The sequence below is a fragment of the Typha latifolia genome, chromosome 9, assembly GCF_019914945.1.
Source record: "Typha latifolia isolate L0001 chromosome 9, TyphaL0001v2, whole genome shotgun sequence".
NCBI lineage: Eukaryota > Viridiplantae > Streptophyta > Magnoliopsida > Poales > Typhaceae > Typha > Typha latifolia.
Window position 1 is genome coordinate 761,562 of NC_133094.1, and position 21,756 is coordinate 783,317.

A 21,756-nucleotide genomic window follows, 5' to 3' on the forward strand; every position below is an offset into this window, starting at 1 on the left:
AAGATGGGAAGAAAAGTCCAAAATGGTAGCTCGCAAAGTCGTTTGTTAACTCTTTAATCGTGTGTCTAATCATCCCAGGCCACCATTGCAAGCTATGGACACGTGAAAGTTTTGAATAATGGTGTAGGTTAAATTACAATTATGATAGAGACAAAAGGCCTTTCTTTTCCAATTAGGTTGAGTTGAGTATTCGAATCATTTCATCATTTTATCCTTTCAAATTTTAGCCCTAATTATGTTCCTTGATTTAGACAAATAAAATAAGAGAATTATCTACACTTTTTGTTTGATAGATTATGAGCTCTTCATCATAATCACAATAAAACTTCAATTATATGCAAATAATGAGATTTAAGCCCATAACTTCTGTCATGATGAAAGAAGACCTCAAATCAGTACTACTGGTAGGATCTAATTATCGATGAATTTTTTTTATTCTTGCACTTTTGCTCATCAAGGAGATGCTAAAAAAGAGGAATCCAATTTGTTGACTTCCCTTTGCCCCAGAGAAAGGCAACAGAGACTGATATCATGTGGATGTTCATAGTAAGTAGATTTGCTAATGGCTTGGTAGATTTTCCTTGTCATTGTGACAGGAGAAGCCAAGTGTTAGGCTTTTCAGCTCAGAGTTTTGTCTGGGCCTCTGCATGTGGCATGCAATGAAGGTGCTGCTGTTGCTGCTGTTATATATGTTCAAAGCCTGCTGCTATTTTGGGGAATCAATTTTGTGGTTTGAGTTTGTTGGAAAGAACTGGAGGAGGACAACGTTCATAAAAGGGCAATGAAAGGCTTCTGAGGCCATCTGACCTCAGCTCATAAATTTGTCTATGGTGACAGAGTCCTTCCCTTTTCCCAAGGGTTGTGTACTCACTGCTATGGCTGGCCTACAGAAGGCTGCTGCTTTCTGGAGTTATTGCATGGCTAAGCCCCTATTGTACTCAGATCCACACAAACAAGAGGTGTTTCAAAAGCGCAAAAGACCTTTCAAAAGAGTCAAATGAAGTGAAACTTTTGACCATGAAATTTATGCACAATTTTATGAAAGAAATTTAACTTATATTTCAAGCAAACAGCATAGCCTCTAAATGTTTCTTTCTAATTGAGGAACTGCATCTATAAACTACACTACTCCCTGGAAAAAAAAATTGCCTTGCCATTAGTATGTGATCTCTAAATCACCATCTCATGCTCACTGCTGTAGCACTGTGAGAGTAATCAAGGAGGCTGCAAAATGTTTTCGACTCAAACATGGGAACAGAGTTTAACTATATCCTAGTGTTTGCAGTTTTCTTCTTGTTAAGGCTCGCAAGCTCTTCGATCAGCTTCCTCTCTTCGGTTTTCAGTCTCTTTGGAATCTCCACCTGAACAAGCACTAATTGATCACCTCTAATGTTTGGCTTTCCAAGGAATGGAACCCCTTTCTTTGCCATCACCAATGTTGAGCCTGGCTGGATGCCTGCCGGTATCTTCAGATCCACCGCTCCATCTACTGTTGGGACCTTAACTGTGGTCCCAAGAATTGCATCTATATATGGCACCTTGCATGTGTAGAGAATGTTTGTCTCATCCCGCTTGAGCACAGCATCTGATAAAACTTCAAGGAAAACATAAAGGTCTCCAGGCGGACCTCCTTTTCTTCCAGCATTACCCTCCGACCGGACCCTCAGCCGGCTACCGGAGTTAACTCCTGCTGGAACTTTTAGACCAATCTTCTTACTCTTCCTGACACGTCCGTCACCTCCACATGTATTGCATGGGGTAGAGAATTCACCAGTACCACCACAAGTAGAGCAAACCATGACTTGCTGGAATACACCAAGTGGGGTTCTTGTCGAGGTGACAACTTGGCCTTGACCTCCACAAGTTCTGCACTTGCTTGGCTTCATTCCAGGTTTGGCACCAGACCCATCACAAGTTCTGCAGCTCTCCAATCGGGCTATTTCAATCTCTTTCTCCACGCCAAAAACTGCTTCTTTGAATTTCAGGACAAGGTTGTAGCTCTCATCATCACCTTGCATTGGTCGATTACGAGCAGCTTGGCTTCCTCCCATCCCACCCATTCCACCCATCCCTTCAAACAATGACTCGAAGAGATCAAAAGGGTTGCTAAAATCCTGCCACACCAGAAAGTTCACAAGTTAAAGCAGTCACAGATGGTAAAAAGTTATCAGCAAATGCTCAGATTCAAATATCTAGATAACCCATCTCATTTTGACACCTACCCCCATGCCCATGCCCATGCCCGAGCCTTTTAGACCAGCTTCTCCATACCTATCATATATAGATCGCTTCTCATCATCAGACAATACCTGCAATAGAATAACTGTCAAGGAGACCTCTGGAAAATAAAACATGATTCGTGGTATTAAACTTGGTGGATGAAATAACACAACCATCAGATGGGCCTGACCTCATATGCATTGCTGATCTCCTTGAACTTTTGTTCTGCCCCTGATTCTCTACAGAGAAAATACATGAGCAGTGTTAGTTTCAAATTCTCACAGAACTAGTAAACCAGTAATACATTATCAGCATAATCAAGAAACATATAAAGTGACCTTTAAACAGCGAGAAGAACGAAGATATACAATGAGTCAGTGATCTATAACGGTCGACAATTTCACTAATTTAAGCCTGACACTTTTTCTTCAGTTTTGGGGTAAAAAGTTACAAACATTTTCCCCATGATTCACTTGTTTCAACATAATATCTTGGCATTCTTTAGAATTGGGGATGGATTTCTAGCCCTCTTCCCGATTGGACACTATTTCAGCCAAAGCACAGAGTAGTGGGGAGACGTAGAACATCCTCATCAAGACAACAAGAATATATCTGGATGCTATGAAGAAAACAAACCCTTTAGCATGAACAGCTCAACTTGAAAAGGAAATGGACATTTTAAGTTTAAAAGCAATATCTGATATTTCTGGAGGTACACTCTAAAAGAGTAAACAAATAAATTGCATAAAAGATCTATGGAATGCTATGGAATGATGTTCATGACTCATCATTGTCCTTAAAGAACCTTAAAGAAAACAAATAACTTAAGAGTATACAAATTTATTTGATACAAGAACATGATTATTATGATATACATATACTCACTTGTTCACATCTGGATGATAACTCCTAGCAAGTTTCCTATAAGCTGGGCAACAGGAAAAACAACTTAATCAATATCAAATAGAAACTAAGGTATTTTAGTAGGTGATTACAAGATATATATATATATATAGTGTGTGTGTGTGTGTGTGTGTGTGAGAGAGAGAGAGAGAGAGAGAGACTTTACGTTAAACTTTGAGACATTGGCCAAATGACTGGACATTGGGATTGTGAAAAACTAATCCTAAAAGGAGAGATAAAAATAAATACTAACTTAATTTCATAATGACGAGCTTTTTGTGAATTCTAAAGGTGCATTCAATGGCTAAGAAGGTGTTAAGACTTTCTTTTTAGATGTAAACGTAGTAATATCTGTTGTCTAGATATAAATGTATATATGGCCAGTTACATACAAGTCCATGCAATAAGCATAATTAATGTGGCAGACGGTCAGCATGGGTTATAACTTTTACAAGGTCACAGCATATGACAACCAGTCAGTCCAACCTAGCTTAAAAGATAACTAGCCTATTCTAAAGATTTAAATACAATGTAAAAATGCAAAAAAATGAGGTCAAGAGAAGAAACTAACTTCTAGACTTCAAAGTGGTAACATAACTCAAGAGTATCATAGTATCAGAGAAACACAAATATGCAACTTAGCACGTAGCCAGAACCACCAAAGGACTCTCACCGCTTTTGATTTCCGATTTACTAGCACTATTGGACACGCCAAGGATGGAGTAGTAATCCTGTAAAGGAAGATATAAATCTTAACTACCACCGATAATCATATATTTGCATAAAAATCAGTGTTATCAGTTGGCTTATGTTTTAAAGATCACACATTCGCAAATAAATAGAAAGAACAGAAAACCATAAAGGAACTTACACTACTAGCTCTAACAACAAGACATGAACCTCTACAATGCTGGAGCTTTGGTGATTTTATATGATCAAATAGAGCAGATGAAGACACTGGAGAATAGAAACTTGCACTGGATGAAGCCAAATGTTTCTGTCTGACTGTAGTACTGCATAAATACAGCAAATACTAAGGCACAAGATAATTATAATAATTCGTGAAAAAATTATAAATACTCTTTCTAGTGTAAGTAGAAAAAGTCTCCAGACAGTTTTTCCTAAAATTCTCAATTTCCATTCATCCTATGTCTATCTAAACTTAAAAATATGATGCACTTTTGCTAACTAACTGGACATTATTTTTAATATCTAGTGCAACTCCACAAAGGAAACTTACAAAAAACGTAAGAAATCATGTAAATAAGTTCTGAACTTAGAACAATGAAATAGTCAGTCATTTTTTGAGCCTTCAGTAAGTCCAAATGGTAAATCATGCACAAAGTACACTTACCTGTTTTGGAACATCAACGACTTATTAAACTGGCATGCCTTTGATCCTGGTGATGTATACATAAATGTCTCTCGAGGTTGTGCTCTCAATTGAGGTGCAGAAGCACCTACGCACTGTATGGTCGACATCCGATAGCTCCTGATAATAAAGTCCAGACTCTAGTGTCCAGATGACTTCAACTCTTCACTACAAACACAAAAAAAGGCAAGTTATGTCACCTTACAAAATAGAGTATCTTTGTGCAAACCACATTACAGAAAATATAGTAGGAAGTAACATTTCATCCTTTAGTTAAGGCACTTTTAAAAGTTGTATAGTTCAACAAATGAGAAAGGTGAAACCTCCAGCAAAGAGCAGGTAACACATTAGCACATTGCTCAAGATTGACAAATATATCAAGCCACTTCGATGTTGTTTCCAGGCTCAGAACAAAAAAGTTTCAAACTTAAAAAATAGGAATGATCGATTCAGTCACAATAAATCGAAGACTTGAGTACTACATAACGGCAATTTGGTAATTTCTATTTCACCTGCCTGCCTCTCCTCCCAATCACAAGCCCTACCCATTAGCAAGCAACAACTTTCAGAAACAAGAAAAGGACACTTTTTTTAGCACAGACGGAACTGCTCTCCAAATCCGTCTGAATTAGTTCAAATCCGTCCGAATGATTTCGAGTGCCGAATCATAGAGGAAAAGTAAGAAAGAGACGAAGAAGATCGAGAGGGTTAATACCTGGATTGGCGCAGAGAATAAGGGAAACTCTGGAGCTAGAGAGACAGAGATAGGGAGAGAGAGGTGGCGGAGGAGAGGGAGGAGAAGCTCGTCTCTTCTCTTCTCGCCGCGCCCGCTCTCCACTCTCTCTCGCTACTAAATACTTACTCCTACGGCCGTGAAGGATGTGATAAGAATTAAGGAAGCGAGACCTGATGGGGGATCATGTATGAAGATGAATTGTGAACCGTCGGATTAGAGTGAGATGATGCAAGCCAATTTAGTGGGCTCTAAGGATCCATTCGGATTGCAAGTTGCCAATCTGGCTCGCAAGCCAATTGAGCTCGGATCGATTTTTTTAGAGCTCGAAAGATAAACTAGCTCACATCGAATACTTTCTTCTTCTTTTTCTTTTTCTTCTACAAACTTAATATTTCTCAATTTGTTAAAGTTCAAACTCAAACAAACCCAGTATACTATGAGCTCGTTTTAACTGTTTAAGTATTATTTCATTGGTTCAGATGGATATATTTTAAATTGAGTCAAATGCTTATGTTCACAAATTACATACAATTGAAAAGTTCCTTAGCTATCCTTGATTTCCTTCTTCGATGTGCTATTTTACATGTGAGCAGTAAGGAAATTATTAGTATTTGGTTAATGCCTCCTTTGCATATGTTTAATACGATATGTATTATCTCCAAGATGATGTAAGCCCCAAGAACTCATAAAATTTTTCATACATTTGATTTTCTAATGAATATTGAGATAAAATTTCTGGTATATTCATGGAGAATTCTGTACACAAAACAATGATGGCAATTGGGCTATGAAGCAGCAAATGGCTCTTACATAAGTTGATATAGACCATTTTTGTTACAAAAGAGTAGAAGTATTACAGATTCAACAAAATTAGCTCTTCCAGATTAACAATATTTCTCTTATTTATCAAGGTAAAATAGGGGAAAGCGAAGGGTTTGTCACTTTCAGCTCCCCACAGTCACTGATATAAACTGTTTTAAGAGGACGGTCCCACATTGCGCGAGCTGTCTGGGCCCTCTCATCGCCGAGGAACTCAGCAAAATCATTGAATTGGCGAATCCTTTCAGCCGGCTTATAAGTAGGAATGCTAGCTATAGAGGTAACAACATCCATTCCTGAAGAACAATATATATAGGAATCATTAGGAAGCACACCCAGATACCCTAATATCAAACATTTGAAAATAAAACAAGGAGTTAAGTTCACAAGAAAAATATGCAAATGCTGCGGTCACAACGAAAGAGTGATCTACTAAGAGAAGTAATTCAGTATTAACCATAAAAATTTGTATGTATGAAGGATGCTATATCACTGCTGACCGTTAACTATTGATAACAAAAGTTGACCGCAGAAACAATTGTTCCTATATCATACAACATCAGTACGAAGACGGCAAAGTGATCCTTTAACTGATTTCTAATTTCTTGGTAATATTTGGAAGCTCAATGCGCCATCGGTAACATTTTAATAATATCCTGGACTTCTGACGAGGCACATGTATGACTTATTATCATCACAGAATCTATTGAAACTCAGGTTGTCCAATCAAGTTGATGACACATTTGTTTCAGTGATATACCCTTGGATTACATATTTACTAAAATAGGTGATCCAAGGGTATCAGCAAACTAGCCTAGTTGAGGTAGTTTCAGTGAGCATCTCATAATTCTTAATACCTGTAGGCCTTGCAAATGGAGAAGGCTTAGCCGGACCATGTCGTTTCGGAATAATGAACTAGCTGCTAGATGTCTGCTTTTAGTCCAAACTAGTTCCTTTTTTGGTGAGAAATACAGCAAAACTTCCTCTTAAAATGAAACAGTAGAGAGCCAATGGGCTTTCTCTCCAAAAAAGTTTAACAAATGAAATAGTATAGTGTCAGTTACTAGTCCTCCTTCCTTCAAAGTTTATTCCAAAACCAATTGGCATCCAGGATGCGGCAATCTTGAATATACATCCACCTTGGTAGTACCAAATAAATTTAAAAAGGTATCAAGACAGATAGATCGGTCTACTATTGTTTTCTCCAAGCATACACAATCGTACATAGAAATACAAAATGTAGGTTAATCAAATTTCATGTAGACTGTGTTCCCCAATATAATCTACCGTAGTATCTCAGACAAATCTTATACAACAACTAAAGAGTTCCAATGTTGAGTCTTCTCCTGGCAATAAGTATGCTGTTATTTTCTGTAGATCACTAGTGGAGTTGCAGTATGCGTATATAGGAATGTAACAGACAAAAATGTAATGATTCAAGGCCTTAGGCATCAAAATCCCATTTAATTACTGACAGAGACCTTAACCAATGAGTTGGTGCTGTGAAAATTTCCTTGTCTATTACGTCTTCATCTCAAATTAGTTACATGGTCAGATTAGAAGGGTTTCTGCAATGTATACAAATTTAGAATTTGAGTAGATTAGCTTCTTACCTTCGAGGACAGTCCCGAAGACCATGTTCTGGTCATCAAGCTCCGGGCACGGCCCCGGCCCGGTCGTGACCAAGAACTCCATATTATGGTACTCCGGATTGAGCTTGATCTCGTCGTCATCGTCATTTAGAGACAAGCATAGCGACAGCGTCCCCGGCCGCGTATGCTTCAGCTGGAACGCCTTGGGGTCGATGGTCTCCACATTTGACGCCAAACCAGGCGGCGGCTGGAGGACCTCCCCCTTATCCCTTCGCCGACCCTGGCGGCCAGAGACGAAGAAGCGGCCGGGGAGGAGCTTATGGACGAGGACGCCGCGGTAGGCGGCGGTGGCGCACGCGGCCTTGAAGTTTGTGGTGGTGATGGGAAGGAGGCGACCGTAGAGGCCGAAGACGACGCGGCCGATGGGGATGGCGTCGGGGCAGGCGCCGGAGGCGGAGAGGTCGCCGGCACCGATGGGACGGTCAGGGCGGAGGTAGTTGGGACAGAGGGAGAAGTCCATGAAGACGCGGTCGGTGACGGCGGGGGAGGAGGATGGGGTGGTGGCAGCGGTGGTGGAGTCGGCGGCAGCGGAGGAGAGGGGGAGGAGGGAAGAGGAGAAGGGTAGGACGAGGAGGGAGCGGCGAGATATGGGGAGGTGGTTATGGTTAGGGTTTTGGGGTCTGTGGGGTGGCGAATGGAGGTGGCGGAGATGGGGAGGGAACGGGGCTGGGGACGCCATGAGGAAGCTAATGGTATGAGGTCGAGAGGAGGATCGGATATTGAGTTGCAAATTTTCATATAGAACCCTACAGTTTACTGAGTTATCGTTCTAAACCCTAAATAATTTCCACTATTTGCACATTACACCCTTTCTTCTCCGTAATATCAGCAAAGCACACACTAGCGGATATCTATCTGATTCCATAAAACAACTCTTGACCTTTCCTAGTTCTTAAACCCCTCTCCCCTGGCCGGAGGACTTCTCTAGAAAGAGAGATGTCTTCCTCTTCTTCTTGGCTTCGCCTCCAAGAAGCCCTTCAAGCCTGCTCTCAGGTAAGCTACGCAACGCATCCATCTCCAATTTCTCACTCACTTACTTACTGCTCAAATCCTTCGTCTTTCTCTCTCCTCAGTCATCTGAATCCGGCGATCTTGTCGCTTCCAATGCCGCCGTAGCCGCAGTATCCGATCTCCTCAATTCCATCTCCGAATTAGAGGATGATAACCTTTCTGAAGAGTTGCTCGTCGAGATCCATCGGTTTCTCTCATCTCCTTCGTCGAATCAGGTCCATTGTACTTTTTTTAGTCCAAAGATATTTCGACCGAATTGAGGGAGTAAATTTTATAGTATTCGATGTGGAGGCAGATGGTTATTGATGCATTATCGTTTGAGCTGCCCAAAGTGGTGGCAAAGTTTGGAGCTTTATCGGACAAGTGCAGAGAACTTGCTAAGAGTATCGTCGAACATCTTGTGTGCACCTGTAGTCCACGCGAAATGCTTTCTATCCTCTGCGAGGTTGGCGCCATCGATTTATTCTGAGTTGTTGATTATAAGGACGTGGATCATTCTTAACCAACTTAAGTTCGGTATGCTATTTGGTTTTTAATAGTAGCTGAATTGCTGAGGATATAACAGGAGATTGTGATTTGCACGTGTTCTTTGTGTTTATCTCTTCTATTTAAATACATACTACATACTCCATGAACAGCAAATTGTCTCATTATCTATATCTATTGGACTGTTGGAGCTTGCAAGGTTATAATACCTTATCCGGGATCTCATTCAATTATTTTGTTACTTAACATCTCTGCTGTTTCTTACTACTGATGACTTCCATATGCTTTTTTTTATCTTTCTCACGATTTTCCACAAATATTTGTTTCCCATTAGTGCAATTTTTCTGATCTATCTTTTCCAGTAGATTGATTCCTGTATTTCTTAATTCAGCTAGATTCTTTAACAACTTCCTATATTATGGCACTTTTGAAATAGGAATTTGCTTCACATGCTTGTCTTTTGATCATTGTGGTTAAGTAAGATTCCATCTCAACAATTTTTGCTTTTGATTGGATTTGATAAATATTTTACAATTGAAATTGTGCAGGCACTGGATACGCATATTAGAGTGTCAGTGGAACCAACATATTTTATTGTGCTCTTGGATGGACTTGCAAAAGGTATGGATTTCTGAGTGGTCACCTTATGTTGCAGATACCTCAGGAGTCAGGGCATTGACTCCATAACATTGTATCATGAATTGGCATAAATATACATCACTAGATTATTGAACAAGTTTAACTTTGCCCTTCAAAAAGTAAAGTTGCAAGCTTAATTTATGTTTTACCCTAGTGACGCAGTTTCAGCTCTCAGTTTTTTAGTAGATAACTTCTATCATTATTTTAAAGCTAGTAGAAATTGCAATATATTTAGTGAACATTCAGAGTTTCGGGATATGGATGTCTATCTAATGTTAAATTGTTTCAGTGCTTATTTTCATTCAGAGGCGTCATGTTGAACAAGTAAAGGTGGTTCTTCCAATTATTCTCAAAGTTCTATATGAGATATCTATGGATAGTCATGAGGAAGCTAAAGATACTGTTGAAAATTTATTTGAAGCGGCAATTAGAATCGGAACCTCTGTCCAAGAAATTTGTGAAAAAATGGTTTGTATATCTCTTATGGAGGAGCTAATATACCAGAAGATATCTCTATCTCCAACCGTTCTGTGCTTGAAGCCTGATTAATGTTGCATAATTTTTATTGGTTTGTAATAGGTGGGAAGAATGAAAGGAGAGCTTTGCGCTATACTTGGTCTTTATGTCTTGCAAAATATAGTTGAGTATGGAAGAGAATGCTTTAATTTATCTCTGAGGGCTCATGCAGAGTTAATAATTTAATATATTTACTCCCTCCTTCTTGTTGGGGTTTTCTTTTATGAACTGATGGCATGTTTCATCAATATATTTTTTCAGGCTCTTATATCTAGAAGCAGACAAAAGCATATTATTTCAAGCTGTGGTTCTTTTGTTCTTCAGCTCTCGAAGTTCCTCCCTTTTTGTGGGTTCTCTTATTTTGGTCTAATAAGTGGGTCTAATGTTGCCTCAGCTACTACTGAGATCTCTAAAAGGTAACTATAACGGTCCTCAGTCCTCTCTTTATCAAGCTTTTCTGTATTTATTTTCTAGTTTTTCTTTTGCCAACTTTTCTTATGCATCTTCTCAAAAGTGATGTAGAGGACAGTGATGACTTCATGAACTGCTTTCCTTTAGCTATGGATGGTGCAGCTCTTGCAGGTTTCATCTCCTTTATCATTTCAAGATTCCCCCCTCTCTGAATATTGTCTATTTACTTATTGTTTTTTAAAAATTACTTGCTTCAGCCTTCACGTTTCTTGTGCTTTGTTGGGGAGGAGGAGTCTAAGTGAAAGAGGGTTTGGTGCAACCATAGAGTCATTTTCCAACCCAAGGGCTTAATCCATTAGGTGAAGGCTCCAGAGTCAGTATCTATCTTTTCACTTTTTTACTCATTTTCCAATGTGAGGATATGACCTATATGAATTCTGAACAGAATACCCCTTCACATATGAACCTCACTCCTGTCCAGATCCAGTATTGTACAACTCTTAACCAAGTTATGTATCTAATTTCGTTATCCATCCAATCTCAAAAGTTTGTATGTGCCCTTAGTTGCATCGCTGGGAACCTATTCATTTGATTCTCTACATTAATGTTGAGCACCCTTGTCCTAACCTAGAATCCTTGCTGGACATAAGCCTTCAAGTGGGTCATACCAAATCACTTTAGATAGTAGTCCAAGATCGCTCCTAACAACAGCTCTGATACTAATCTTTGAGAAAAAGAGAGTCCAAATCTAGGTAAAAGAGAATTTGACATGACCATAGAATCTTTATCCAATCCATTGAACAATTAGGTGAGGGCCCAAGAGATATTTCTATCATTTCACTTTTATTCTCTTTGCAATGTGGGACTATTCCCTCACATGTGAATTCTCAACTATATTAATTTCCTATTGCTGACTTTTGAAATATATTGATTATCTTTCTTTCTCTCTGTAATTTCAATAGTAATCATTCAGCTTAAATATTTCTTCAGTTATATGGGGCTATGCATCTGATGATATTGCAAATTCTGCTGGAGAACAGTTGGAATTTGTCCTCAAGAAAATGCAGAACATCTGTATTGAAAGGTGGCAAGCTGTGGGAATGTTGAAACGTGCATTAGCCTCAATTGATTATCCATGGGAATTAAAATCTAAAACTATAGAGCTATTATTGAGTATTATGGACGGAGATAGGTCTGAAGAATCTGATAATGACTCTATAGATTTTTCACCCTTTGCGCCCAGCCATTTCGTCACTCTCCAGGTACCATTTTCCTCTTTCTCTGTCCAACAGATCTTTAAAATTTTTGGATAATCTCATAGTTTCAAGAATATCACAGGCCATTGAGAGGATCATGATTGGCGCTTCAGATGCATCATTACGGAAGAAAGCCTTTGCTGCCCTGAAAAAAGTATGCCTTTTGAAGGGCCAGCTTCATGTTTCCTTATCCCTTTGATATATAGTTAGTCTAACACCCTTTTTCACATCAAATATGATCAGCTATATGCAGATATCCCATCCTCCCACCGTTTCGACGTGTTAAAGGCTCTTATCACAAATAGCAATTCTCCAAGCATGGTAGGATGTACAATGTGAAGAAACAAACTATGTTTCTTTTTAAGTTTGAATTCTCAGTTCTGTTATTACTGTATTTACGTTTTTGCACAGACTGCAATTCTCATTGACCTTGTGAAAGAGGAAATTCTAGCGGAAAACCATCAAAAAGATATTAGGAGTGTTAAAGACAACCAATTCCAAAATGGAATGCAGTGTCTGTATTGGAGCTCTCATGCCTTTGACCTGGTGGAGCTGACCCTGAAGCCCCCTGAAGGAGGGCCTCCTGCCCTTCCTGAACAAAGTGAACCGGTACTTTCTCTATGCTTATCCCTTGTTGATAAAAGAATATATAATTTCTTAATGTTCCAGTCCTGCATCAGCAAGCAAGCCTGTTGATGCTCAGTTTGTCCACTCAGGGGATTGGACAAGTATAATTAGATAATATTTGATCATATATACATATATGGCCTATTTAATCAATAAACTGATAGTGGAAGAGATGGGATTATGACTTTTTGACTTCTACGTAAACCTGTAAATGAAGGAAGGAAGAGCTATCAGTTAAGGTGCCAGTGGACTTGAACCACTGGAAGTAGAAATCGGCTAATTGCCACCCTCTTCCAATTGCTTTTTCGTGAATCTGGAAAATGGAAACTGAGAACAAAGAAACGGAATGTACCGGATTTTGTAGCATGTACAATCATCAAACCAGAGACAAAAGAATGTTTCTTCTGCACGGGCTTGACTTCTTTACTTGAATATCTGCTAGATGGTTATATCTAATGAGTGAGGGGAAGCATGAATATTCACTATTCTTCAACCGACATAGTGGATTGAAAGGACAGCCAAGCAATCTTCTGATCCGGATTAAGAAATTTGAGTGCTATGGATCACGTGGCGGAAGGATCAACTGAGCTTGCTCTTGAAAAGTGATCAAATAATCATGTTTTTGGGAGGACTTCAAGATAAATATCTGTGTTCTGCTACTTTTATGCATGCTTAAAGTTTAGACTTAAATGATTTAAAACTTCATTTATTTACATGCATATCTGTATGCATTGCTGTTATATGCAGATACATCAGCAGTATAACTTTATGTATGCTGCTGATATGCTATACCAGTAAATTTCTTTTAAACGAGGTAAATGGGCATGCTTTGTTAGTTTGGTTATCTTCAAGGTAAATAGGTATCAGTGGCTGCTTGTTGCTTAGAAATATTGCTACCTATGTGGACAAATTTAATGTAGCATGTTATTGCTAAATTCACAAATTTTATTAGTCGCAAGGAATCATGATGCCTATGTTGGTAGTTGGGAGCAGCATTAGGATTTATACAACTGATGCAATCTGTCTACTGCTTTGATTGTGTATGTGTGTGTTACTTTCTGACTTTCGCTCGTATATGTACAGATATTATCTGCACTGAACTTGCTGAGGTTTATTCTGATAACAGAGTCAACTGGTAAGCTACTCTTGAACATGGTTACTTTGCCAAAACTTGGGTCTTGTGTCAGATATTATTGGTCTTCTAACGTCAATAGTCATTTTTATCTAGACTTCATACATAATAGTTCAGATGAAGTTCTCATTTTCCTTCAATTGGTTGAGGAATTTGATGGAGGAACTAATGTCTCTGATGTTCACCGTCTGCTAACAGGAACTAGGAACCGAACTACTATTTTCTCAGAGAAAATTCTGAAAAAGGTTTATTTTGATTGGCTCCTCCCTCTTCGAACACTTATCACAGGAATTCAAGCAGAAACCGAGAAGGATGCCGATGAGCTTTCTGATTGCATTTCGTGTGCCTTAAATCCCATTCAATTGGTACTGTACCGCTGTATCGAATTGGTGGAAGAGAGCATGAAAAAATCCTGATATGTCTTTTTTAAGATTCTGAATATGAATTCTCTTTAGTTGAATCACAACAATCATTATTTGTTAATGTGATTATATTCTTTTCTTTCTTCTTTTTTTAGAGAGAAACCGTTAATGATTAAAGAGGGGTGGAAAGTAAGAGCAGCGAAAATTAATCTGATTCGATAACTCAGTTTTTAAATAGATTTAGATTTAATTTAATTAGATTCAGTTTATAAATCTGCTAATCCGTTTGATCCGATTATTAAATGAGTCGTGTTTATATTTATTACCTCAATTCAATTAATTTATTTATGATACAATAATTTGTTTATGATAAGACTCATTTCTTCTGATTAACTTATTTATATCTTGATTAACTTTTTTACAACAGAAAAAAGAAATATATTTATAACCTTAAAAAGATATGTTTTATAATAAGTATAAATTTGCTTATAATCAAATAATTTATAAATTTTAAATCTATAACTTTAAAAGGATTGTATTTGTGAGTATAATTTCTATCCATTTAATAAATAGATCGTGATCGCATTTATATTATCCTATTTAAAATTTTATAAATTATTTGAGTTACTCAACCCGACTAATCCGACCAATCTAATGGGAAGGGATAGGTGGAAGAAAATTACAATACTCTGTTTGATAGGAACCATAGGAGACGAAAGAGGGAAGCTTTAATAATTCTACGTTTACATTAAGAGTCATCCATCACGTAATAATTGCATCAACAAATGGTTTCACTAAGACAAATTACTATTTGGTGAAGAGTTAACCAATAAAATCAAATAGGACAAGACAGTAGATCAAAAACTACAAAACAACTAATATAACTAAGAGAAAAAATAAAAGGAAACTAAATTACATTCTTATAACATCTACCTCAATAAATTATAGTCAAGATTCATCAACTCTGCATGAGATGAATGAAGGTGGTTTAATACTTTAGTCTGTTGATTCTGTTGCTCATTTATTGATAATATTATTAATTTTGTTGCTATTGTCGATCCGTGGAGAGGCAACTAATCTTGGATCCTCAGATAAGCTATCATAATTTCTATTTATGAGAGAGATTTAAAAGAGTAATGAGACGTGAAAAATAACTACAGAGTATTTCAATAAGGGTAAGAGATTGCAATAAGTATTATAATGAAACTTCTTAAAATAAATTTTGTAACAGACTAGTACCTGGGCCTGTTTCGGTAGTTGGGATAGGGAAGATTTATTCAGATATTTTATCCTAGCTTTTGGTTTTGGCCCAGATGAAATAATTGGGATAATCCCACCCCTTTTATCCCAAAAGGGTTAATTACCAATTTGTCCCTGTGCAGAGGAATTCTAAATGAAATAAATAGTTTAAATTATAATAATTAGATGGGATCTCCAAATACTTGTAAAATATAATTATAAAGGAATTCTAACAATAATCGTGAGAAGATAATATAATAATTATAAATGATCAAAATAACTGTTTCATTATTTTTAAAACTAAACCCTTAAGCCCGAAGATACCGGATCGGGTTTCCAGAAGTAAACTAAGCCCAACCCGAAGTCGGCCCGATACTCCTACCGCATGCATCGCTCACGTGTTTTCTCCACCGCTCTCTCCTCCCCTCGCTTCCATTTGTCTCCTTCCCACCTCTCCTATCTCAACGACGGCAAACGAGAGAGAAGACGAAAGAAAAAAATAGAGTAAAAGAACGCCATGGGCGGCGGAAGGCGGAGGTCAGGCAAGAATCCTAAATCCGGTGGAAGATCCCAAGCTGACGGCGGCGGCGGTAGTGGGTCCCGCCTTTTCTCCGGTCTCTTCCGGTCCGCCGGAAGCCCCGGAAATTCCGAATCTCGAGGCGGGAGGAATCCCAGTTCCGCCCGCCCGCAGGTAAGCGGAAAAGCCTTCGCTTATACCTACACCTACCCCTCCCTCTCCACCGACTCCGGCGATGTCCTCCCGGCCTTCGTGGACCCGAGCCCCTGTTCGGATCCGAACGTGGAAGTCCCTTCTTACTCGTACGATCCAGCGGTGGTCGGAGGTCTGGGATTGGGGTTTCAGGAGGAGCAAGATTCCGATCAGGATCCGGCTGTAGTTGGAGGTGCTGGATTGGGATTCCGTGATCAGGAGGAGGAAGAACAAGAAAAGGAATCTGAGGCAGGATCGGTGGGAATGGATTCTTTCTTGACGCCAGAGGTCAAGAAAGAGCGAGAAAATGATGGCTTTTTGTCGATCGGAGGCATTAGGGTGTACACGGAGGACACTTCTTCGCCAGAGGAGGAAATTGATGTTTCCGATGAAGACGATGATGATAGCGATGATGATGATCAAGAAGAAGATGATGGCGTCTCCGTGGAAGATGAGAGTGACGATTCTTCGGAGGAGGATGGGATTTCCTCAGATGATGATTCTGATATTGATGATGAGGTGGTGGAGGATTACCTGGAAGGAATTGGTGGCAGTGCGGAGTTGCTGAGCGCTAATTGGTTGGCTACACAGAAGTTGGAGGAATGGGATGAGGATGGATTCTTGAAAAGTTGGGATAGCAGTGAGGGGAATGATGAGAAATTGGGAGGAGCTGCTCTGATGAATGCTTCAGAAGGGTACGGAATGAAAAAACCCAGATCAAAGAAAGGAAAGGGCAAGCCAAAAGGTATGCCGGCTCTCCCAAATTTTGAGCTTTTGGTGTTGGATGATGTGTTGCCGGTGAAGGATCCTCGGATAGCTTCAAGGAGGAAGAAGACTTCTGCTCACCTTTCTCGGTCTTGGCCTTACGAGAGTCGGAAGAGTAAAGTGCGTAGTGGTTTTCCAGGTACAGTCAACCCCTATCAATTTGGCTTTGTTTGAGTTTGGGAATTTGAAGCTCCTAGGCAGCTTTCTCTAGTCTTTTAATTCATATAGATCAATCTTGATCCATCATGCGAATGTTAATGCACTTCATGTAAATATGTAATGGCTGCTCTATATATTATAGCTCTTAATTCTGTAGAAAAAGGCCAAGTTCACGGGCTTGCATCTTGGGCATGATAAATTGATAAGCAACTTTATGGTTCCAATTATTTGCTTCAATTTTGATCCTGGCTTTGTGGGTAGTTTCTCTGTTTAACTTACCTAGTGGATTTGACAAAAATGAGAAATATTGTAGCTACAAAACAAGCTTGCTTTTATCAAGTAATTGATCCGCACTTTTTATTTTGGTTGCCCAGAATCAAATCTGAGCCCTTAAAAAAAAAAAAAAAAAGAATACCATTTAAATGTGCAGCTGAGCCTAGAGTGCATTAGCTTGTCTAGTAGAGTTGTTATTGTTTAGCTTGTCATTTTAGACTTCTACTGTATCTTTCTATGCTTCGCTTGTCCTTTGAGAATTATCACCAAGTAGATTGCATTCAACCACTTTTTGGTGGTCAAATGGTGTATGCTCATTTTCCTTTCTAACCTTTATGTTACATGAAAGGACACTATGTGACAAAGTTAACTATATTGGGGGTCTAATTTGGAATGAATAATGTTTCGTATACTCCAGGTGAAAAGAAGAAACACCGGAAAGAACTTATTGCTGTGAAGCGCCAGCAGCGCATGATCAATCGAGGGGTTGATTTAGGGCAAATAAATTCTGTAAGGCTAACTATTGATTTTGCTTAAATTTTCTTTGAACTGTTCATATACAATCTTAGTTATATACCTCAGCTTGATTGCAGTAAAACAGGCTTGTGTTCTTGGTTATCACTTGACCGACTCCCTGTAGTCTAATATTTAATAATATGTGCATTTTTATCATATTTAGAAGAATGTAGGTAATTTTTTTTTTCAATTCCTTGAACTTCAATTTTGGACCACCTTATACTATCAAGAAAATCAATCTAGCATCTATGGGCAACACACAATTGCTTATTTCACTGTGCAATTAGAATTTTGATGTCTAATTATGCTGATTGTTTGTTTCACTTTAAGTGTTTTCTCTTCGGTTTGTTGTGTCATCTTTTGTTGATTCTGCACAATTTTAACTTCATGGTGGTGGTCATTCGTTTTCTCCTTTTATTTTTCTTTAGAAAATTCTCTAACTTTTAGGCTTCTCTGTTTGCGTCATCAGCGTGAAGCATTTTGAAACTTATCTTCTTTTTTTCACAGAAATGAAAAGCCTTTCTACTTATATATGAATTGTTTGCACAGTTTCATGCTAGTTTAGGCTCTGACGCATTGAATCAAGTTTTCGTGTTAGTGATTTAAAATTATAAAGCTGTACTTCAATCTGTAGAAACTGAGGCAGCTGGTTGTAGATGAGGTCGACATGTTTTCTTTCCATCCAATGCATTCCCGCGATTGTTCCCAGGTATGGTTCTGTCTCATAAGTTTGGCTACTTTGAATAGATTCATTCCATTGTTGATAGTGTGAATAACAAAAGATCCCTATGCTTTCTACTTGTAATTATCATTCTTCCATAGTCTGATTGAAAGTTATATTCTTCTGTATGGTTGCATGTTTAATATGAGTTGGGTGTTATTAGGTCTTATTTTAATCTTATTTTATTTTCTAGGTGCAACGCCTAGCATCAATATATCGCTTACGTAGTGGTTGCCAAGGTTCAGGCAAGAAAAGGTAATAATATTGAGAGGGCTCTATATTAGTTATCTTGCAATTTAGCTCAAATATCACGATTGCAGAAGCTTCCCAAGTCAGAGATGACAATTCACTAGTAGAACTACTTGGTCAGCTCTTGCGATTTTTGAGTCATTATGTTAATTTACATTCTTTTAGGGATCAGTTAGATTCGATATTAGTGAATAAAACTACTAGAGCATACTCATATCTGATTATCTTTTTTTCATGGTTTCACTTCTACAGTACTTCTAAAATTTATTATATCTTGCAAAGAGTAAATACTTCTTTTGGTTCCATGAGAAATAACTAATCAGTTGCACATTTTATGCAGTTCTTTTTAACTTAAGTTAAACATGAAATGCCATATAGGCTCACGTCTCCTACGTAAGGATCAGTTAAAACACTGCCCGGATCATACCAAATGGAATGTAGAAGCTACTATTACCAATAATGGCTCACAGATCTGGACCTTTATGTATGAAATGCATGACGCCAATGATCTGCTGCTCATTGGCATGGGAGCATCTATATTGTGATAATGGCTCTTCAGGACTCACCATCAAACTTTTGTTTATTGATCAAATTATCTGATATTTCAGGAATTTTCCATTTTGAGGACAGTTTTTCTTAATAGTAGATCCCTATAATGTTTCTTGAGAGCTTTTGTTAGATCATCAAGATACAGTAGTTGAAACATCCCGTAAATTTTGTTGTGACAGTATATGACAGTTGCTCCTCTTAGCAAATTATCGACTCAAACTGATGAACCTTCTTTCCAGATTTATCACTGTGGTACGAACTGGACAAACATGCTTGCCATCTTCAACTGATCAAATTCGACTTGATAAGGTAATCATATCCTGTATATCCTATAACAATGTTATTTCCTTTTTTGCAATATTTTCTAGATTTATTTTCTATATTCAGGGATTGATAAATCTGTTGTTGTCAGATCTTCTGCCTTTGTCTTGTACCTGCTTGCTAATCTCCCTTCTCTAGGCCTTCTTTGTTATTATAATTAAACTATTCCACAGTCTTTCGAGTTATTTAACATTTCTATTTTTAAGTTGTAGACATTTCGCATTTCTGCAAAGCTACTTGTATACTATTAATCTTCTATTCTGTTTTGCCATTTTTGTGTCCAAACTGTAGTTAAAACACTAAAATACTGAAGTTGTCAATATGACCATGCTCCTCTCAGTTGTTCCGGCTGACATTCATGATAATCTTCTTTCACTGTAAAATTTTGTTTTACTTATCCAGAACTTTGACAAGATTTTATCTACAAAAACATACACTAGCTATGATGGGGATTTTATGCAACATGTGAATCTACAATTTATATTGATCTTATGTAGCACCACTTGATTGATAGTTGATTAAGTAAGGATGATAAAAGCTGCTGCCAATTTTGTAGACAATAACTTGGATGTTTTTGGACCATCTCAATGATCAGATAGGCAGAATAACTGTTTTTAGTACTGAAATAATTAGTCCACTATTTGTTCTAGTTCTTTGAGTGCTTATTTGAACTTTTCTCCATGTTAAGATTAGCACATCAATGGTGTTCTTATCGGCATGCAGCCTTTTCTAGACAGTGTTCATATTTTGGTTGTTTCTGGACTCGCTTAGAGTTAAGATAGCTTGGATAGGAGTGGTGTTGTTGGTGGTGAAGGACGGATGCATTACTGGTGATAAACTTTCAGAACTCAGAAGTCAGCTAATAGTTTTTATGCTTCACTTTTCTCACGGCAGCCTGATTATGTCATTATGGGTATAGTAGAGTTGTGGGGCCTATGTTTTCTATGGAAAAGAGTGATCGAGGGAGATGATCTCACGGGAACTCTTTCCTAGTTTTCTGTCTAAAAAATGACTGTTAGACATATTTGTTGTTGATATACCTTTTTTTTTCAGCTTATTGGAACAAGCATTGAGGACGGTGACTTTGTTGTCAATCCTGTCAGAAAGGACAAACCTCAGGCAAAATCAAAAGGTTCATCTGCTCCAGACAAACTAAGAAGGAATCGTGAATTGCAAGGAAAGAAAAAACATACTGAAAAACAGAGCTCAGTCTTATATGCGGAACGCCCCGTCTCTTTTATCTCCTGTGGCACAATGCAAGTTGATTTAGTGGCTGCCAACTCAAATAGAAGCATCTCATGTGAGAAAGTTGTTGAGAATACCTCTTCAAAGTTGGGTGCTTTTGAGGTGCATACCAAAGGCTTTGGTTCTAGAATGATGGCTAAGATGGGATTTGTCGAGGGTCATGGCCTGGGAAAAGATGGTCAAGGAATAGTTCAACCCATTGAACCTATCAAACGGCCGAAGTCTTTAGGGCTTGGCATTCAATTCACAGCTGATACAACTGACACGAAATTGGAACAAAAAAGTTTCACAACTAACATGAAAGTGGAACCGAAAAATATTGGTGCTTTTGAGAAACATACCAAGGGATTTGGATCCCGGCTGATGGCACAAATGGGTTTTATCCCAGGTACAGGCTTGGGGAAGGACGCACAGGGGATGCTGAATCCATTGACTGCAGCTAGGAGGCCAAAGTTACGGGGATTAGGGGCCAAGTCATAGAATGAATCTTGATAATTCGTCAATGTAAATGATGCTATATTTCTTTCCTCTCTTATGTATAAGAGGAAGGAAAAAGAAACTATTCTGTTACTTCCAAGATGCAAATCTTGTTCATTAATATGGTTGACTGATCCAAATTTTTACAGAAGAACAAAAGAAGCTGAAGTTTATGTATAAATTTATGGTTGCAGTTAGATGTAAGATGACAGTGGAGTCGTTCTATATAAATTACAATTCCAAAGTACAATTTTTTTTAATGGAAAAATTACGACTTATTGCTTTTATACTGGATATATTCTCATAGTTATTCTTGACAAATAGAAAATCCTAATCATAAATTTATACTAATTTGGTAGCCGAAGAATTAGTTATTATAGATAAGAATAAA

At 38.2% G+C, this 21,756-nt stretch overlaps 4 protein-coding genes across 4 annotated transcripts; 2 read left to right on the top strand and 2 right to left on the bottom strand.

Moving 5' to 3' along the window:
* Window positions 1–1,034: 1,034 nt before the first annotated feature.
* Window positions 1,035–5,388, bottom strand: LOC140795152 (chaperone protein dnaJ A7A, chloroplastic-like). The gene is made up of 8 exons (XM_073147558.1): window positions 5,211–5,388; window positions 4,478–4,663; window positions 3,995–4,136; window positions 3,797–3,854; window positions 3,106–3,148; window positions 2,411–2,459; window positions 2,223–2,309; window positions 1,035–2,114 (listed from the first exon to the last, which is right to left on the bottom strand). The coding sequence occupies exons 2-8, from the start codon at window positions 4,603–4,605 to the stop codon at window positions 1,266–1,268; spliced, it is 1,356 nt and encodes a 451-aa protein (XP_073003659.1). The 5' UTR covers window positions 4,606–4,663; window positions 5,211–5,388; the 3' UTR covers window positions 1,035–1,265.
* A 623-nt stretch (window positions 5,389–6,011) lies between these two features.
* LOC140795205 (peptidyl-prolyl cis-trans isomerase CYP28, chloroplastic) lies at window positions 6,012–8,444 on the bottom strand. The gene is made up of 2 exons (XM_073147643.1): window positions 7,664–8,444; window positions 6,012–6,346 (listed from the first exon to the last, which is right to left on the bottom strand). Exons 1-2 carry the CDS (start codon window positions 8,379–8,381, stop codon window positions 6,138–6,140), a joined length of 927 nt encoding a protein of 308 aa, XP_073003744.1. The 5' UTR covers window positions 8,382–8,444; the 3' UTR covers window positions 6,012–6,137.
* Window positions 8,382–14,263, top strand: LOC140795204 (aberrant root formation protein 4). Its single transcript, XM_073147642.1, has 14 exons — window positions 8,382–8,695; window positions 8,776–8,928; window positions 9,009–9,158; window positions 9,748–9,820; window positions 10,128–10,306; window positions 10,418–10,477; window positions 10,616–10,770; window positions 10,869–10,936; window positions 11,756–12,027; window positions 12,104–12,175; window positions 12,265–12,342; window positions 12,433–12,630; window positions 13,732–13,783; window positions 13,979–14,263. The coding sequence occupies exons 1-14, from the start codon at window positions 8,639–8,641 to the stop codon at window positions 14,194–14,196; spliced, it is 1,785 nt and encodes a 594-aa protein (XP_073003743.1). The 5' UTR covers window positions 8,382–8,638; the 3' UTR covers window positions 14,197–14,263.
* Window positions 14,264–15,761: 1,498 nt separating this feature from the next.
* Window positions 15,762–21,562, top strand: LOC140795146 (uncharacterized). Its single transcript, XM_073147549.1, has 6 exons — window positions 15,762–16,994; window positions 17,706–17,797; window positions 18,438–18,512; window positions 18,718–18,779; window positions 19,562–19,631; window positions 20,697–21,562. The coding sequence occupies exons 1-6, from the start codon at window positions 15,899–15,901 to the stop codon at window positions 21,366–21,368; spliced, it is 2,067 nt and encodes a 688-aa protein (XP_073003650.1). The 5' UTR covers window positions 15,762–15,898; the 3' UTR covers window positions 21,369–21,562.
* Window positions 21,563–21,756: the final 194 nt, after the last annotated feature.

Excerpts from the sequence above, each read along its gene's own strand:
- LOC140795204 (XM_073147642.1), top strand. The coding sequence starts at position 8,639 with ATGTCTTCCTCTTCTTCTTGGCTTCGCCTCCAAGAAGCCCTTCAAGCC. Across the intron at positions 10,307-10,417 it reads AAGAAATTTGTGAAAAAATG|GTGGGAAGAATGAAAGGAGA; the intron begins GTTTGTATATCT and ends GGTTTGTAATAG. Across the intron at positions 12,631-13,731 it reads TTCCTGAACAAAGTGAACCG|ATATTATCTGCACTGAACTT; the intron begins GTACTTTCTCTA and ends GTATATGTACAG.
- LOC140795152 (XM_073147558.1), bottom strand. The coding sequence starts at position 4,605 with ATGTCGACCATACAGTGCGTAGGTGCTTCTGCACCTCAATTGAGAGCA. Across the intron at positions 3,149-3,796 it reads TAAATCGGAAATCAAAAGCG|CTTATAGGAAACTTGCTAGG; the intron begins GTGAGAGTCCTT and ends CCTGTTGCCCAG. Across the intron at positions 2,310-2,410 it reads AGATCAGCAATGCATATGAG|GTATTGTCTGATGATGAGAA; the intron begins GTCAGGCCCATC and ends ATTCTATTGCAG.
- LOC140795205 (XM_073147643.1), bottom strand. The coding sequence starts at position 8,381 with ATGGCGTCCCCAGCCCCGTTCCCTCCCCATCTCCGCCACCTCCATTCG. Across the intron at positions 6,347-7,663 it reads CTTCGGGACTGTCCTCGAAG|GAATGGATGTTGTTACCTCT; the intron begins GTAAGAAGCTAA and ends ATTGTTCTTCAG.
- LOC140795146 (XM_073147549.1), top strand. The coding sequence starts at position 15,899 with ATGGGCGGCGGAAGGCGGAGGTCAGGCAAGAATCCTAAATCCGGTGGA. Across the intron at positions 17,798-18,437 it reads ATTTAGGGCAAATAAATTCT|AAACTGAGGCAGCTGGTTGT; the intron begins GTAAGGCTAACT and ends TTCAATCTGTAG. Across the intron at positions 18,513-18,717 it reads ATTCCCGCGATTGTTCCCAG|GTGCAACGCCTAGCATCAAT; the intron begins GTATGGTTCTGT and ends TTTATTTTCTAG.